At 43.7% G+C, this 19,976-nt stretch overlaps 1 protein-coding gene across 3 annotated transcripts in view; it reads left to right on the top strand.

The window, feature by feature from the left end:
* Positions 1 to 19,976, top strand: part of LOC138647839 (transcription factor 20-like) — a 421,475-nt gene that overhangs the window by 328,789 nt on the left and 72,710 nt on the right. For all 3 annotated transcript variants that reach the window (XM_069737120.1, XM_069737121.1, XM_069737122.1), the window contains one exon: positions 18,748 to 18,841. In XM_069737120.1, the coding sequence (XP_069593221.1) occupies positions 18,748 to 18,841 (94 nt within the window). The remainder of the gene's footprint in view (positions 1 to 18,747; positions 18,842 to 19,976) is intronic.

The raw sequence follows: 19,976 nt of genomic DNA on the forward strand, positions 1-19,976 counted from the left end.
ACTTATGGAAAACCAAATCCGCTGTGCCCATGGTGCGGAAAATACAGCGCGGAAACGCTGCGTTGTATTTTCCGCAGCATGTCAATTCTTTGTGCGGATTCCGCAGCGTTTTACACCTGTTCCTCAATAGGAATCCTCAGGTAAAATCCGCACAAAAAACACTGGAAATCCGCGGAAAATCCGCAGGTAAAACGCAGTGCCTTTTACCCGCAGATTTTTCAAAAATGATGCTGAAAAATCTCACACGAATCCGCAACGTGGGCACATAGCCTTATGTGGAATTAGTGTTGTGGTTAGGGTTGTGATTAGGGTTATGGCTACAGTTGGGATTAGAGTTAGGGGTGTGTTGGGGTTAGTGTTGGAGGTAGAATTGAGGGGTTACCACTGTTTAGGCACATCAGGGGTCTCCAAACGCAACATGGCGCCACCATTGATTCCAGCCAATCTCGTATTCAAAAAGTCAAATGGTGCTCCCTCCCTTCCGATCCCCGACGTGCACCCAAACAGTGGCTTACCCCCACATATGGGGTACCAGCATACTCAGGACAAACTGTGCAACAATTACTGGGGTCCAATTTCTCCTGTTACCCTTGTGAAAATAAAAAAATGCTTGCTAAAACATCATTTTTGAGGAAAGAAAAATGATTTTTTATTTTCACAGCTCTGCGTTGTAAACGTCTGTGAAGCACTTGGGGGTTCAAAGTGCTCACCACATATCTAGATAAGTTCCTTGGGGGGTCTAGTTTCTAAAATGGGGGCACTTGTGGGGGGGTTTCTACTGTTTAGGCACACCAGGGGCTCTGCAAACGCAACGTGACGCCCGCAGACCATTCCATCAAAGTCTGCATTTCAAAAGTCACTACTTCACTTCCGAGCCCCGGCATGTGCCCAAACAGTGGTTTACCCCCACATATGGGGTATCAGCGTACTCAGGAGAAACTGGACAACAACTTTTGGGGTCAAATTTCTCCTGTTACCCTTGGGAAAATAAAAAATTGCAGGCTAAAAGATCATTTTTGAGAAAATAATTTTTATTTTTTTATTTTCATGGCTCTGCGTTATAAACTTATGTGAAGCACTTGGGGGTTCAAAGTCCTCACCACACATTTAGATTACTTCCTTTGGGGGTCTAGTTTCTAAAATGGGGTAATTTCTGGGGATCTCCATTGTTTAGGCACACAGGGGCTCTCCAAACGTGACATGGTGTCCGCTAATGATTGGAGCTAATTTTCCATTTAAAAAGCCAAATGGCGTGCCTTCCCTTCCGAGCCCTGCCGTGCGCCCAAACAGTGGTTTACCCCCACATATGGGGTATCAGCGTACTCAGGACAAACTGGACAACAACATTTGGGGTCCAATTTCTCCTATTACCCTTGGCAAAATAGGAAATTCCAGGCTAAAAAATCATTTTTGAGGAAAGAAAAATTATTTTTTATTTTCATGGCTCTGCGTTATAAACTTCTGTGAAGCACCTGGGGGTTTAAAGTGCTCAATATGCATCTAGATAATTTCCTTGGGGGGTCTAGTTTCCAAAATGGGGTCACTTGTGGGGGAGCTCCAATGTTTAGGCACACAGGGGCTCTCCAAACGCGACATGGTGTCCGCTAACAATTGGAGCTAATTTTCCATTCAAAAAGTCAAATGGCGCGCCTTCCCTTCCGAGCCCTGCCGAGTGCCCAAACAGTGGTTTACCCCCACATATGAGGTATCGGCGTACTCGGGAGAAATTGCCCAACAAATTTTATGATCCATTTTATCCTATTGCCCATGTGAAAATGAAAAAATTGAGGCTAAAAGAATTTTTTTGTGAAAAAAAAGTACTTTTTCATTTTTACGGATCAATTTGTGAAGCACCTGGGGGTTCAAAGTGCTCACTATGCATCTAGATAAGTTCCCTGGGGCGTCTAGTTTCCAAAATGGGGTCACTTGTGGGGGAGCTCCAATTTTTAGGCACACGGGGGCTCTCCAAACGTGACATGGTGTCTGCTAAAGAGTGCAGCCAATTTTTCATTCAAAAAGTCAAATGGCGCTCCTTCCCTTCCAAGCCCTGCCGTGTGCCCAAACAGTGGTTTACCCCCACATATGAGGTATCAGCGTACTCGGGACAAATTGGACAACAACTTTCGTGGTTCAGTTTCTCCTTTTACCATTGGGAAAATAAAAAAATTGTTGCTAAAAGATAATTTTTGTGACTAAAAAGTTAAATGTTCATTTTTTCCTTCCATGTTGCTTCTGCTGCTGTGAGGCACCTGAAGGGTTAATAAACTTCTTGAATGTGGTTTTGAGTACCTTGAGGGGTGCAGTTTTTAGAATGGTTTCACTTTTGGGTATTTTCAGCCATATAGACCCCTCAAACTGACTTCAAATGTGAGGTGGTCCCTAAAAAAATGGTTTTGTAAATTTCGTTGTAAAAATGAGAAATCGCTTGTCAAATTTTAACCCTTATAACTTCCTAGCAAAAAAAAATTTTGTTTCCAAAATTGTGCTGATGTAAAGTATACATGTTGGAAATGTTATTTATTAACTATTTTGTGTCACATAACTCTCTGGTTTAACAGAATAAAAATTCAAAATGTGAAAATTGCGAAATTTTCGCCAAATTTCCGTTTATATCACAAATAAACGCAGAATTTATTGACCTAAATTTACCACTAACATGAAGCCCAATATGTCACGAAAAAACAATCTCAGAACCGCTATGATCCATTGAAGCGTTCCTGAGTTATTACCTCATAAAGGGACACTGGTCAGAATTGCAAAAAACGGCAAGGTCTTTAAGGTCAAAATAGGCTGGGTCATGATGGGGTTAAACAGATAAAAAAAATTTTTTTTTTAGAAAATGGACTATACAGCCTTTACTCCTGTTTTTATCCTAGATTTGGATATACCCATTCCTTCACCCTTCTAACCCCCCTCCTTGTCCTTCCCCTGCCTATCTCATTACAATAAATGTCTTAAGTATAGTAAAATATTGAGAGAAGATATATGGTACTTAAAAGATATAAGTGATATGCCATATGCACAGCTTGTTATTGTTAAAAAAAAAATGTTTTGTTTTTTTCGGAAAAATAAATAAAGATCTATTGAAATAAAAGCCACATTCAAGAAGTTTATTAACCCTTCGAGTGCTTCACAGGATTTTTTGGAATGTGGAAGGAAAAAAATAAACATGTACTTTTCTTTCACAAAAATTTTCCTTTAGACCTAATTTATTTTTTACTTTTTCAAGGATATCTGGGAAAAAATTGACCATACAATTTGTTGTGCAATTGCTCCTGAGCATGCCGATACGATACCCCATATATGGGGAAAATCTACTATTTGGGCACGCGGCGGAGCTTGGAAGAGGAGGAGCGCCATTTGACTTTTTTTATGTAAAATTTGCTGGAATAATTAGTCGTTGCCATGTTGTGTTTGGAAAGCCCCTGATGTGCCTAAACAGTGGAAGCCCCCAACAAGTGACAACCATTTTGGAAACTAGACCCCTTTGGGAACTTACCTAGATGTGTGCTGAGCACCTTGAACTCACAGGTGCTGAGCACCTTGAACTCACAGGTGCTTCACAGAAGTTTATAACATTAAGCTGTGAAAGAAAGAAAAAATAACATTTTTACAACAAAAATCCTTTTTTAGCTACAAATGGTCACAAGGGCAAGAGAAATTGGACCACAAAGTTTGTTGTGCAATTTCTCCTGAGATCACGGATTGAGGCACGGATTGAGGCACAGTGTAAAGCTTAGAAGAGAAGTAGCGCCATATTACAGTGCAGATTTTGCTGCACTTGCCTGAGGGTGCCATGTTACATTGGCAGAGCCCCTGAGGTGCCAGAACATCAGAAACCCCCCCATAAGTGACCCAATTTTACCAATTCAATTTCCCAATGAGTTCATCTAGGGTTGCAGTGATTGAAAAGTCCAAACTGACGTTGTAGTGACCAGTTCATTATGCCCTGCTCATTCTTCTGGAGACACGCACCTGGAAATTAGGTGGGCTCTCATCACTACAGAAATGCTAAACGTGGGCGCTAAATGTGGTTTAGGGATTTTGGAGCAGAGAATTTGCTGAATTTCTTTTAGGGAGCGAGGAGCGATTTAGCTTTTCTAGAGCCTTTGTGCTACCAGTAACTTGAAAGCCCTTATATTTCCATTATCAGCTGACAGACCTGAGTGGGGACTTGCTTTTTTTGCGGATTTAGATGAAGCTTTTATTGGTAACATTTTACATAACGTTTGAGATCACATTTATCCTGTGCTCTATGCTGAGCACTTGCATCGCTGTTAAAGGGAACCTGTCACCCCGTTTTTTCAGTAGGAGATAAAAATACCGTTAAATAGGGCCTGAGCTGTGCTTTACAATAGGGTATTTTTTGTCCCCTGATTCCCTACCTATGCTGCCGAAATACCTTACAAAAGTGGCCTTTTTTGCCTGTCAATCAGGCTGGTCAGGTCAGATGGGCGTGGTCACAGCGCTGTTTTTCCCCCACATCTTGCTTAAGTTCCCGTTGGTGGCGTAGTGCTTCTCGCATGCGCAAGTGCCGATTGCACTGCGCAGCTGTCGAAAAAGAGCGCGCTCGCCGCTTTTCAGCGGTTTCTCGGTGGGCGCGGCCATCTTCGAATCTCGGCTTCAGGAAAATGGCCGCCGCGATGTCCATCTGCGCACGCGCGGCATCCCGCGGCCATTTTCCTGAAGCCCCGGGAAGCAGGAGACTCCATCTGCGCACGCGCGCCCACCGAGAAACCGCTGAATAGCGGCGAGCGCGCTCTTTTTCGACAGCTGCGCAGTGCATTCGGCACTTGCGCATACGAGAAGCACTACGCCACCAACGGGAACTTAAGCAAGATATGGGGGAAAAACAGCGCTGTGACCATGCCCATCTGACCTATTTCGGCAGCATAGGTAGGGAATCGGGGGACAAAAAATACCCTATTGTAAAGCACAGCTCAGGCCCTATTCAACGGTATTTTTATCTCCTACTGAAAAAACGGGGTGACAGGTTCCCTTTAACATCTTAATCTCTGAGCGACATGACAGATGAAATCCCCGATGGATCCATTCACTATAATGAGGCAGCAGAGTTACTCTAGACTCTGTCTGACCTCTGTTCACTGATGTCCTTTTCAGAAGTGCACAAAACTTGCCGACGGAACTTTTATGCAATCCTAAAAAGATGGGCACTGTCGGATCACAGGTCAGACGGCATCCACAGTGCATCCATCTGCCTTATCATAGGGAATCTACAACTGGGTGTTCTGTCTGAATCACGTATTTCAGAGATTTACATGGAAACCCTGGTGTAAGCTCTCAGCGTAGAGCGCAGGATAAATGTGCGCCAAGCCTTACTGCGATCTCTGGGAGGCTGAATAAAAAAGTCAACAGCGTGTGAAGAATTGGTTTTATTTATTTGTTACGCCATTCCTCGTGCGATATAAGTGATTAGGCGACTTTATTGTTCGGGTAGGTGCGATTACAGCGATAAAAGATTTATATTGGGTTTTCATGTTTGGCCGCTGTCACACACTGAAAGACGCTTTTTGTTGCGAAAACTAGTTTTTACATCACCATATTTTGAGAGCTATAATTTTTCCATACTTTTGCCCACATAGTCGATTGGCTTATTTTTTGCGGGGCTAGCTGACGTTTTTATTGGTACCATTTTCAGGGACATTTTTTTTTATCGCTTTCTATTCTGACTTTTGGGAGACAGAATGAACCAAAACCAGCAATTCAGGAATAGCTTTTTGTGGTTTTTTTTTATACCGTTCACCATGTGGTAAAATTGACATGGCAGTTTTATTGTTTGCGTCAGCACGATTACAGCGATACCTCGTTTATATAGTTTTTTTTTATATTTTGGCTCTTTAACCCCTTTACCCCCAAGGGTGGTTTGCACGTTAATGACCGAGCCAATTTTTACAATTCTGACCACTGTCCCTTTATGAGGTTATAACTCTGGAACGCTTCAACGGATCTTGGCGATTCTGACACTGTTTTCTCGTGACATATTGTACTTCATGGTAGTGGTAAAATTTCTTCGATATAACTCGAGTTTGTTTGTGAAAAAAACGGAAATTTGGCAAAAATTTCACGATTTTCCAAATTTGAATTTTTATGCCCTTAAATCACAGAGATATGTCACGTAAAATAGTTAATAAGTAACATTTCCCACATGTCTACTTTACATCAGCACAATTTTGGAACCAAAATTTTTTTTTGTTAGGGAGGGTTAAAAGTTGACCAGCAATTTCTCATTTCTACAACACCACTATTTTTTAGGGACCACATCTCATTTGAAGTCATTTTGCGGGGTCTGTATGATAGTAAATAACCAAGTGTGACACCATTCTAAAAACTGCACCCCTCAAGGTGCTCAAAACCACATTCAAGAAGTTTAGTAACCCTTCAGGTGTTTTACAGGAATTTTTGGAATGTTAATAAAAAAAAATTAACATTTAACTTTTTTCCACAAAAAAATTTACTTCAGCTCCAATTTGTTTTATTTTCCCAAGGGTAAGAGAAGAAATTGGTCCCCAAAAGTTGTTGAGCCATTTGTTCTGAGTACGCCGATACCCCACATGTGGGGGTAAACCACTGTTTGGGCGCATGGCAGAGCTTGGAAGGGAAGGAGCGTTTGACTTTTCAATGCAAAATTGACTGGAATTCAGATGGGACGCCATGTTGCGTTTGGAGAGCCCCTGATGGGCCTAAACATTGAAACTCCCCACAAGTGACACCATTTTGGAAAGTAGACCCCCTAAGGAAATTATCTAGCTGTGTTTTGACAGCTTTGAACCCCCAAGTGTTTCACTACAGTTTATAATGCAGAGCCGTGAAAATAATAAAATAAAGAAATGTTCACAAAAATTATTTTTTAGCCCCCAGTTTTTCATTTTCCCAAGGGTAACAGGAGAAATTCGACCGCAAAAGTAAGTTGTTATCCAATTTGTCCTGAGTACACTGATACCCCATATGTGGGGGGAACCACCGTTTGTGCGCATGGCAGAGCTCGGAAGTGATGGAGCGCCATTTGGAATGCAGACTTAAATGGATTGGTCTGCAGACGTCACGTTGCATTTGCAAAGCCCCTGATGCACCTAAACAGTAGATACCCCCAGAAGTGACGCCGTTTTGGAAACTAGACCCCCCAAGGAACTTATCTAGATGTGTTGTGGGAACTTTGAACCCCCAAGTGTTTCACTACAGTTTTTAACGCAGAGCCGTGAAAATAAAAAAATAATTTTTTTCCCACAAAAATGTTTTTTTAGACTCCCAAATTTTTATTTTCCCAAGGGGGTAACAAGAGAAATTGGACGCCAATAGTTGTCCAATTTGTCCTGAGTATGCTGATACCCCATATGTTGGGGTAAACCCCTGTTTGGGCGCACGGGAGAGCTTGGAAGGGAAGGACCACTGTTTTACTTTCTACGCAGAATTGGTTAGAATTGAGATCGGACGCCAAGTCGCGTTTGGAGAGCCCTGATGTGCCTAAACAGTGGAAACCCCCAATTCTAACTGAAACCCTAACCCCAACACACCCCTAATTCCAACCATAACCCTAACCACACCCCTAACCCTGACACACCCCTAACCCTAATCCCAACCGTAAATGTAACCCTAACTTTAGCCCCAACCCTAACTTTAGCCCTAACTTTAGCCCCAGCCCTAACTTTAGCCCCAGCCCTAACTTTAGCCCCAGCCCTAACTTTAGCCCCAGCCCTAACTTTAGCCCCAGCCCTAACTTTAGCCCCAACCCTAACTTTAGCCCCAACCCTAGCCCTAATGGGAAAATGGAAATAAATACATTTAAAAAAATATATATATGTTTCCCTAACTAAGGAGGTGATGAAGGGGGGGTTGATTTACTTTTATAGCAGGTTTTCTAGCAGATTTTTATGATTGGCAGCCGTCACACACTAAAAGACGGTTTTTAATGCAAAAAATATTTTTTGCGTTACCACACTTTGAGACCTATAATTTTTTCATATTTTGGTCCACAGAGTCATGTGAGGTCTTGTTTTTTGCAGGACGAGTTGACGTTTTTATTGGTAACATTTTAGGGCACGTGACATTTTTTGATCGCTTTGATCGTGACCGATTTTTGTGAGGCAGAATGACCAAAAGCCAGCTATTCATGAATTTCTTTTTTGGGGGGGGGGTGTTTTTACCGTTCCGCGTTTGGTAAAATGGATAAAGCAGTTTTATTCTTAGGGTCAGCACGTTTACAGCGATACCTCAATTATATCATTTTTTTATGTTTTGGCGCTTTTTATACGATAAAATTTTTTATAGAAAACATAATTATTTTTGCATCGCTTTATTCTGAGGACTGTAACTTTTTATTTTTTCGCTGATGATGCTGTATGGTGGTGCGTCCGGGGCCTGCAGGGAGGAGACGTTCGGTACAAGGTGAGCACATCGCCTTGTACTAATCATCTCAGGGAAGCCCGCAGGGAGCCCCCTCCCTGCGTGATGCTTCCCTATACCGCCGACACACCGCGATCATGTTTGATCGTGGTGTGCCGAGGATTAATGTGCCAGGAGCGGTCCGTGACCGCTCCTGGCACATAGTGCCGGATTTCAGCTGCGATAGTCAGCTGACACCCGGCCGCGATTGGCCGCGCTCTCCCCCGTGAGCGCGGCCGATCGCGCTGGACGTACTATTCCATCCTTGGGAATTAGGGTCCACCCCACATGGACAGAATAGTACGTCCAATGTCAGAAAGGGGTTAACACTAAGAAATATTTTATAGAAAAAAATATTTTTGCATCGCTTTATTCTGAGAGCTATAAAAATAAATTTTTATTTTCTGCTGATGGAGCTCTATGGCAGGTTCTTTTTTGCAGGACAAGATGTTTTCTGGGGTACCATTTTTTATTCACATCCATCTTTTTTATCGTGTTTTATTGCACTTTTTGTTCAGCAGCATGACAATAAAGCATTGTTTTTTGGCCTTTTTTTATAGTGTTGTCTAAAGGGGTTAACTAGTGGGACAGTTTTATAGAGCAGGTCTTTTTTACAGTGTCCCATCCTTTTACACTGCCCCATCCCATATACAGTGTCAGATCGCAGTTCTGATATTGTGCAATGCATCTGCACTGCAGAGTATCAGATCAGGATCTGACAGGCAGGGAATGAGGCATGTCAGCACCTCCTCTCTACAAGCACTCATAACCCACCTTCTCTGCAGGACCCGGAAGGACCCTGTGGCCATCTTGGTGCCGGGGGTCTCCAAGTATCGCATCGCGTTGTCCTGAAGGAAGAGTGCAGGGAATGGGTTCCCTGTGCGATGCTCCTCTGCCACTGAGTGGGAGGCGGCGCTGTACATATACTGCTGTTTGCGGTAACGCAGCTCCCGCAGAGCAGTATATGTACGACGCATGTCGGGAAGGGGTAAAGTATGGGGAGACCCTATGTATTTTTTTTTTTTTTTTTAGGATCCCCCATTTTCATACATATACATAGTTACATAGTTATTAATGTTGAAGGAAGACTTTAAGTCCATCTAGTTCAACCCAGAGCCTAACCTAACATGCCCTAACATGTTGATCCAGAGGAAGGCAAAAAAAAAACCCATGTGGCAAATAGTAAGCTCCACTTTGGGGAAAAAAATTCCTTCCCGACTCCACATACGCCAATCAGACTAGTTCCCTGGATCAACGCCCTATCAAGGAATCTAGTATATATACCCTGCAACATTTTACTTTTCAAGAAAGGTATCCAATCCCCTCTTAAATTTAAGTAATGAATCCCTCATTACAACATCATATTGCAGAGAGTTCTATAGTCTCACTGCTCTTACAGTAAAGAACCCACATCTGTTATTATTGCTAAACCTTCTTTCCTCCAGACGTAGAGGATGCCCCCTTGTCCCTGTCTTGGGTCTATGATTAAAAAGATCATCAGAAAGGTCTTTGTACTGTCCCCTCATATATTTATACATTAAAATAAGATCACCCCTTAGTCTTCGTTTTTCCAAACTAAATAGCCCCAAGTGTAATAACCTATCTTGGTATTGCAGACCCCCCAGTCCTCTAATAACCTTGGTCGCTCTTCTCTGCACCCGCTCTAGTTCAGCTATGTCTTTCTTATACACCGGAGACCAGACCTGTGCACAGTATTCTAAGTGTGGTCGAACTAGTGACTTGTATAGAGGTAAAATTATGTTCTCCTCATGAGCATCTATGCCTCTTTTAATGCATCCCATTATTTTATTTGCCTTTGTAGCAGCTGCCTGACACTGGCCACTGAATATGAGTTTGTCATCCACCCATACACCCAGGTCTTTTTCATTGACTGTTTTGCTCAGAGATTTAGAATTAAGCGCATAGTTATACATCTTATTACTTCTACCCTAGTGCATGACCTTACATTTATCCCCATTAAAGCTCATTTGCCATTTATCAGCCCAAGCTTCTAGTTTATATAAATCATGATGTAATATAAAATTGTCCTCCTCTGTATTGATTACCCTGCAGAGTTTAGTGTCATCTGCAAATAATGAAATTCTGCTCTGAATGCCCCCTGCAAGGTCATTAATAAATATGTTAAAAAGAAGAGGACCCAGTACTGACCCCTGTGGTACCCCACTGCTAACCGCGACCCAGTCCGAGTGTGCTACATTAATAGCCACCCTTTGTTTCCTATCCCTGAGGCAGGTCTTAACCCACTTACACATATTTTCCCCTATCCCCATTTTATGTATCAACCTTTTGTGTGGCACCGTATCAAAAGCTTTTGAAAAGTCCATATACACTACCTCCACTGGGTTCCCTTGGTCTAGTCTGGAACTTACCTCTTCATAGAAGCTGATCAGATTAGTCTGACATGAATGGTCCCTAGTAAACCCGTGCTGATACTGGGTCATGAGGTTATTCCTCTTCAGATACTCCAGTTCCAGTATAGCATCCCTTAGAATGCCCTCCAGTATTTTACCCACAATAGAGGTTAAGCTTACTGGCCTATAATTTCCGAGTTCAGTTTTTGTCCACTTTTTGAATATTGGCACCACATTTGCTATGCGCCAGTCCTGTGGTACAGACCCTGTTAATATGGAGTATTTAAAGATTAAAAATAATGATCTATCAATGACTGTACTTAATTCCTGCAGTACTCGGGGGTGTATCCCATCCGGGCCCGGAGATTTGTCAATTTTAGTGATTTTTAGACGCCGACGTACTTCCTGCTGGGTTAAGCAGGTGACATTTAATGGGGAATTTTTATCACTAGTCATTTTGTCCGCCATGGGATTTTCTTGTGTAAATACTGATGAAAAAGTCATTTGGCATGTTGTCTTTTTCCTCATCCTCATCCACCATTTCACCCAGACTATTTTTAAGGGGGCCAACACTATCATTTTTTAGTTTCTTACTATTTACGTAGTTAAAGAATATTTTGGGATTAGTTTTACTCTCTCTGGCAATGAGTCTCTCTGTCTCAATCTTTGCTGCCTTGATTTGCTTTTTACAGAATTTATTTAATTTTCTGTATTTATTTTAATGCCTCCTCACTACCTACTTCCTTTAATTCTCTAAATGCTTTCTTTTTGTCACTTATTGCGCCCCTTACAGCTCTATTTAGCCATATTGGTTTCCTCCTATTTCTAGTATGTTTATTCCCACACGGTATATACTGTGCACAGGTCCTATCCAGGATGCTAATAAATGTCTCCCATTTTCTTTGTGTATTTTTATGTCTCAGGATATCGTCCCAGTTAATTGCACCAAGATCCTCATCCTTTGGAAATTTGCCCTCCTGAAGTTTAGTGTCCTTGTAACCCCTCTACTATACATCTTATTAAAGGATACATGAAAACTTATTTTTTTCTGATCACTATTCCCCAAGTGACCCCCAACCCTTATATTTGATATGCGGTCTGGCCTGTTGGTTAATATTAGGTCTAGCAGTGCCCCCCCCCCCCCCCCCCCCTTCTAGTTGGGTCCTGAACCAGTTGTGAAAGGTAATTGTCTCTCATAGTTGTCAAAAACCGATTACCTGTGCTGGAACTGCAGACTTCCGTTCCCCAATGTATTTCAGGGTAGTTGAAGTCCCCCATAATAATGACTTCCCCTTGAGTCGCAGCTTCATCTATTTGCTTTACGAGGATATTCTCCATTGCTTCCATTATTTTTCACTATTTTTGGAGATTTATAACAAACCCCTATCAGTAATTTATTATTTTTTCCCCATCCCCTTATCTCCACCCACAGGGACTCTACATTTTCATTAGATTCACCTATATTATCACGCCGGATGGGTTTTAAGGATGATTTTACATATAGACACACCTCTCCCCCCTCGCCTATCCATTCGGTCATTTCTGAACAGACTATAACCCTGCAAGTTAACAGACAAGCCAGTTTGTTATCCCCACCATGTCATAATTATGCTCCAACAACATTAATTCTAATTCGTCCATTTCGTTGGCAAGGCTTCTGGCATTAGTATACATGCACTTGATGTTCCTCTCTGTACCTCTAGTCTTTCTTAAATTGTTAACTGTTCTAACCCCTCCCCCCATGCCACCGCCACCCCCATCTTCCTTATTTGTGCCCAGGTCTCTATCTGCACTAACTTTCCCTCCTATAAAATGAATTCCCTCACCCCCTCATAGCCAGTGAAGGTTAAGTATACAGCTGTGAGCTGATGTTAATAGCCTGGGAAGCTCCATGGGTATTACCCCCTTCCCAGGCTACAAACATCGGCTCCCAGACGTCCGCTTTCCCTCTGGTGTTTAAGAAAATTATGCGGGAGCCCACACCATTTTTTTCAGAATTTTTTTTTCAATAATTAAATACATGTCATGTAAGCTGCACACACACTGTACTAATTGTATTTGTCATTGACAGCTATTTATCTACCTATTTTGTACCATATATACTCGAGTATAAGCCGACCCCCCTAATTTTGCCACAAAAAACTGGGAAAACTTAATGACTCGAGTATAAGCTTCGGGTGGAAAATGCAGCAGCTACTGGTAAATTTAAAAAATAAAAATAGATACCAATAAAAGTGAAATTAATTGAGACCTCAGTAGTTTTTGAATATACATATTTAATCAGGAGCCCCATATATAATGCTCCACACAGTTCATGATGGCCCCATAAAATGCTCCATACAAAATACGCCCCATATAATGCTCCATACAGTTTATGATGGGCCCCATAAGATGCTCCATATTAAAATATGCCCCATACAATTCTGCACAAATGCTGATTATGACCCCATAAAATGCTCCATAGACACATTCGCCCCGTATAATGATCCACAAATGTGGATTATGGCCCCATAAGATGCTCCATACAGATATTTGCCCCATATAATGCTGCATATGGCCCCATAAGATGCTCCATACAGATATTTGCCCCATATAATGCTGCACATGGCCCCATACAGATATTTGCCCCATATAATGCTGCACATGGCCCCATAAGATGCTCCATACAGATATTTGCCCCATATAATGCTGCACATGGCCCCATACAGATATTTGCCCCATATAATGCTACCCATGGCCCCATAAGATGCTCCATACAGATAATTTACCCATATAATGCTGCACATGGCCCCATAAGATGCTCCATACAGATATTTGCCCCATATAATGCTGCACATGGCCCCATAAGATGCTCCATACAGACATATGCCCCATATATTGTTGCTGCGATAAAAAAAATAACAAATTTCATACTCACCTCTCAGGCCCCCGGCACTTGCCATACTCACCTTTCCCGTTCCATGAATATGGACCCGACTCCACTCCCACAGGGGTGGAGCTGCATATTCATTACTGTAATGACAAGTACCATGTGACCGCTCACTACAGGAAGTTGCCAGGGAACAGACGTGCAGGGATTGCGCCAGGAGCAGGTGAGTATAACACAGTGCGGATATTCACCTGCTCCCCATTCCATCGTCAGCGCCGCTGTGTCTTCCCCATCCTCCGCACTGACGCTCAGGCAGGGGGCGGTGCACACACTAATTGCATCATCTCGTCCTCTGACAGGAGCATCAGTGCAGAGGGCGCGGAAGACGCAGCGGTGCCGACGATGGAACGGGGAGTAGGTGAATATCCGCACTGTTATACTCACCTGCTCCTGGTACGATCCCTGCATGTCTGTTCCCCGGCGCCGGCAGCTTTGTGTAGTGAGCGGTCACATGGTACCGGTCATTACTTTAATGAATATGCGGCTCCACCCCTGTGGGAGTGGAGTCGGGTCCATATTCATTACTGTAATGAGCGGTACCATGTTACCGCTCACTACAGGAAGAAGCTGCCGGGGAACTAGGGACTGCGCCAGGAGCAGGTGAGTATGATTACACAGCTCCGCTCCCCCTCCCCTGCCGACCCCTGGGTATGACTCGAGTATAAGCCGAGAGGGTTACTTTCAGCCCAAAAAAGTGGGCTAAAAATCTCGGCTTATACTCGAGTATATACGGTATGTATTTACTGCATGTAATACATCTTTTCTATCCTGTCGGCTCCTGTTGTGATTTTACAGTGCTTGGCTGCTAAATTGCCGATTTTTCTTCTATCTATGTAAAATATATATATATATATATATATATATTGGCTATAGAACCCGTTCTATGCCCGGGTGGCGAGCATTTATATTGGTATATGGTCTCCATCCTGGTATGTGCTGCTCCATCCTGCGTCCCCATCCTGTCATGTGCTGCTCCATCCTGCGTCCCCATCCTGTCATGTGCTGCACCCATCCTGCGTCCCCATCCTGTCATGTGCTGCACCCATCCTGCGTCCCCATCCTGTCATGTGCTGCACCCATCCTGCGTCCCCATCCTGTCATGTGCTGCACCCATCCTGCGTTCCCATCCTGTCATGTGCTGCACCCATCCTGCGTCCCCATCCTGTCATGTGCTGCACCCATCCTGCGTCCCCATCCTGTCATGTGCTGCACCCATCCTGCGTCCCCATCCTGTCATTTACTGCTCCCATCCTGCGCCCCCATCCTGTCATGTGTTGCTCCCATCCTGCGCCCCCGTTCTGTCATGTGCTGCTTCCATCCTGCGCCCCCGTTCTGTCATGTGCTGCTGCCATCCTGCGCCCCCGTTCTGTCATGTGCTGCCCCCATCCTGCGCCCCCGTTCTGTCATGTGCTGCTCCCATCCTTCGCCCCCGTTCTGTCATGTGCTGCTCCCATCCTGCACCCCCGTTCTGTCATGTGCTGCCCTATTCTGTCATGTGCTGCTCCCATCCTGCGCCCCCGTTCTGTCATGTGCTGCTCCCATCCTGCGCCACCGTTCTTTAATTTGCTGCTCCCATCCATATGCCCCATACGCTGCTCCATAAAGGTTTATGGCCTCCATAAAATGCTCCATAGTATATGCCCCATACACTGCTCCATAAAGGTTGATGGCCCCCATAAGATGCTCCATAGTATATGCCCCCGTACACTGCTCCATAAAGGTTTATGGCCCCCATAAGATGCTCCATGGTATATGCCCCCGTACACTGCTCCATTATGGTTTATGGCCCCCATAAGATGCTCCATAGTATATGCCCCGTACACTGCTCCATTATGGTTTATGGCCCCCATAAGATGCTCCATAGTGTATGCCCCGTACGCTGTTCCATAAAGGTTTATGGCCCCCATAAAATGCTCCATAGTATATGCCCCCATACACTGCTCCATTATGGTTTATGGCCCCATAAGATGCTCCATTGTATATGCCCCCGTACACTGCTCCATTATGGTTTATGGCCCCCATAAGATGCTCCATAGTGTATGCCCCGTACGCTGTTCCATAAAGGTTTATGGCCCCCATAAGATGCTCCATACTATATGCCTCCGTACACTGCTCCATTATGGTTTATGGCCCCATAAGATCCATACTCTATGCCCCCGTACACTGCTCCATTATGGTTTATGGCCTCATAAGATGCTCCATTCTATATGCCCCCGTACACTGCTCCATTATGGTTGATGGCCCCCTTAACATGCTCCATTCTATATGCCCCCGTACACTGCTCCATTATGGTTGATGGCCCCCTTAACATGCTCCATTCTATATGCCCCTGTACACTGCTCCATTATGGTTGATGGCCCCCTTAACATGCTCCATTCTATATGCCCCCGTACACTGCTCCATTATGGTTGATGGCCCCCTTAACATGCTCCATTCTATATGCCCCCGTACACTGCTCCATTATGGTTGATGGCCCCCTTAACATGCTCCATTCTATATGCCACTACACTGCCCCATTATGGTTGATGGCCCCCTTAACATGCTCCATTCTATATGCCCCCGTACACTGCTCCATTATGGTTGATGGCCCCCTTAACATGCTCCATTCTATATGCCCCCGTATGCTGCTACAATATATATAAAAAAAGAAAAACATACTCGCCTATCGTCGCTGGGCGCCGAGTGCTGGGGGGCCTGAGCAGGCGGGGACACCGGCGCGCTGTGGGGGTCAGGTGTCGGTATCGCCGCCAGCTCAGGCCCCCCAGCACTTACCATATTCACCTGTCATCCGTTCCACCGCTGCACGCCGCCATCTTCCCGGTCCTCTGGCTGTGACTGGTCAGTCAGAGGGCGGCGCCGGCGCACATTAAGCACGTCATCGCGCCCTCTGAACTGAAGGTCACAGGCCGAGGGCCTGGAAGATGGCGGCGCGCAGCGGTGGAACGCAGGACAGGTGAATATAGCCGATACTCACCCTCCTGGCGATCCCTGCTTCTCTGTTGGAGATCGCGGTGTGCGTTCAGTGTTAACACATACCACGATCTCCCGGGAGCGTCACTCTGTGAGGCCCAGACTGCGCCGGCGCTTGCGCAGTCTATAAAGGCTTCGGACAGAGTGACGCTCCCAGCGTTATATTATAGATATATATGTGTGTGTCACTGACATCTATATATCTATGTAATTCTATGTGTATATATCTATTGTATTCTAAACTGTCACACTGTTATATTATTGTACGTGGCAGATTAATTGCTGGCTTTTCAAAGGAGATTGGTGTGTAAAAATCGGGACTGCACTCGCATGGTCCAAATGCTGTGCTTTTTTTTTTTCTTACCCATTGATTTCTATAGTCGGATGCGATTTGATTTCCGATTACAATCACAGCATGCTGCGAGTTTTTCCCAGTCCAATACAAGCTCGAAAATAAGCGCAAGATGAACACACAATGATATAATAACATTGGTCCAAGTGCAATCTGATTTTTAATTAGGAATGAGCCCTTAGCCAAAGGAACACAAAGCTATAGTCTGGCTGCAACCTGGAAGCCATAGTAGGGTGTAGTGCTTTCCAATTTCCTTGAGCAGGTAGTCGATGACTTCAACTGGAAAGCACACACACCAATACTGCCAGACTGGATAGCACTACAGGTACCATCCATTCTAAAGGTACCGTTACACTTAACGATTTACCAATGATCACGACCAGCGATACGACCTGGCCGTGATCGTTGGTATGTCGTTGTGTGGTAGCTGGAGAGCTGTCACACAAACAGCTCTCCAGCGACCAACAATGTTAAAGTCCCCGGGTTACCAGGGTAAACATCGGGTTACTAAGCACAGGGCCGCGCTTAGTAACCCGATGTTTACCCTGGTTACCATTGTAAAAGTAAAAAAAAAAACACTGCATACTTACATTCCTGTCGCGTCCCCCAGCGTCAGCTTCCCTGCACTGTGTAAGCGCTGGCCGGAAAGCAGAGCGGTGATGTCACCGCTGTGCTCTGCTTTACGACCAGCTGGCGCTGACACTGAGGGACGCAGGGAAGCTGGTGCTGAGGAACGCGACAGGAATGTAAGTATGTAGTGTTTTTTTTTTTTTACTTTTACAATGGTAACCAGGGTAAACATCGGGTTACTAAGCGCGGCCCTGCGCTCAGTAACCCGATGTTTACCCTGGTTACCAATGAAGACATCGCTGAATCGGCGTCACACACGCCGATTCAGCGATGTCAGCGGGTGATCCAGCGACGAAATAAAGTCCTGATCATTCCCCAGCAACCAACGATCTCCCAGCAGGGGCCTGATCGTTGGTCGCTGTCACGCATAACGATTTCGTTAACGATATCGTTGCTATGTCACAAAAAGCAACGATAGCGTTAACGATATCGTTGTGTGTGACGGTACCTTAACCTTAGTGGCTGGACAGAGCACACCTTCCAGAGCTTCTGGTTCTGGCAAGTCCATCACTAGCGCCACCAGCAGAGTGAATACAGCAAGAACACTTTTCTGGTGGAATCACTTTTATTATCTGGATATTTAGCAGTTCTCTGAATGCTGAGCTCTGTATAACCCTGCCCACACCACTGCAGTTTTCTGAATATTCATAGTGTACACAGAAAGCTGCCAATCAGTGGTGGGGGCAGGGTTATACAGAGCTCATGAAAATGGAGGACTACATGGCAGGTTTACTAGTCCTGTAGTTAGTAATCTTCTGATAAACCAGTGATGTTTTTTAATCAAAACTACACAGGCAGCTCCGTAAGTGACACATCGCTGGAATCAGGGTCTGTGTCCTATATCATGCTGCCCTCACATTAGGTGGCAAAAATCTAGCAACAGATTCCCTTTACATATCTTAAATATGTTTAATTAGTGTTTAGTACAGTTTGGGGCTTGGACCAATTTTCATTAATTACATCAGTTTGCTGGGGACTAATTATGGGGCATATAAAAATGCAGCAGACACATATAGGTATATTCTGTTGTTTTGTTTGTATTTGGGGAAATTATTTTATGGTTAACTGATCACACTTGAATTTTTCTCGTCTAGATCTGTGCTCACTGCCAGGAACCTGGAGCTACCCTAGGCTGCTTCAATAAGGGTTGTGCCTGCTGCTATCATTTCCCATGTGCCATGGACTCGGGTAAGGACAAAGTTGGTACAGTAAAACAATAGGTTTCTGGGATGTCAAAATCAAATACTCAGAGAGCCAATATTAACCCTTTACTGACATTTGACATACTAGTGTGTCAGATTCACCCCCTCCCCCCCTCTTTGGTGCAGGCTCTGGCGTTAAGCATGCAACCAAAGAATAAAGAGTACAAAAATCCAAAGATAAAAATAACACAAGAATTTAATTAATTTACATAAAAATAAACACGGTAACAACACGTTCAGGATCGCCCAAATTATCAATGCATAAGAATTTATCTGATCTGTAAATGTCGTAATGAGAGTAAAAAATCAAAACGCCAGAATTACGTTTTTTGGGTCACCACATTACAATAAAACAATAACGGGCGATCAAACGATCATATCTAAGCCAAAATGGTAGCAATGAAAACGACAGCTTGACACGCAAAAAATAAGCCTTCACCTATCCCCAGATCATGAAAAACTGACGCGCTGTGGGTCTCAGAAAATTACACAATTGTTATTTGGTTTTTTTTATTTGCAAACTTTGGAATTTTTGTTTCACCACTTAGATAAAAAAGAACCTATGTATGTTTGGTATCAACGAACTTGTAATAACCTGGAGAGCCATAATGGCAGGTCAATTTTAGCATTTGGTGAACATGGTTAAAAAATCAACTAAAAAACATTTGTGAAATTGCAATTTTTTTTCAATTTCACTGCACTTGGAATTTTTTTCCTGTTTTCCAGTACATTATGCGGTAAAATCAATGGTGTTGTTCAAAAGTACAACTCATCCTGCAAAAAACAAGCACTCACATGGCCATATTGACAGAAAAATATAAACGTTATGGCTCTGGGAAGAATGGGAGCAAAAACGGAAAATGGCTCGGGGCCAAAATTAAAAGCTTGGGGGCAGTTGCGGGCCAACCATGGTATTTATTTTAAGGAAGTTTTCCCCTTATCATAAAATATAACTGAACTTAACAAACTTAAAAGGGTTTCCCACAAACTAAGTACACTTTAAATAACATTTGAGACTAAAATATTGGAATAATGTTATGTAAGTGTAGTAAAAAGCATATGGCCCAATGGCTTAATTTAAATATGCAATAACAAAGGAGAAAAATGTTGAATAATGCAGA

This window comes from Ranitomeya imitator, chromosome 8 (assembly GCF_032444005.1).
Source record: "Ranitomeya imitator isolate aRanImi1 chromosome 8, aRanImi1.pri, whole genome shotgun sequence".
Taxonomy (NCBI): domain Eukaryota; kingdom Metazoa; phylum Chordata; class Amphibia; order Anura; family Dendrobatidae; genus Ranitomeya; species Ranitomeya imitator.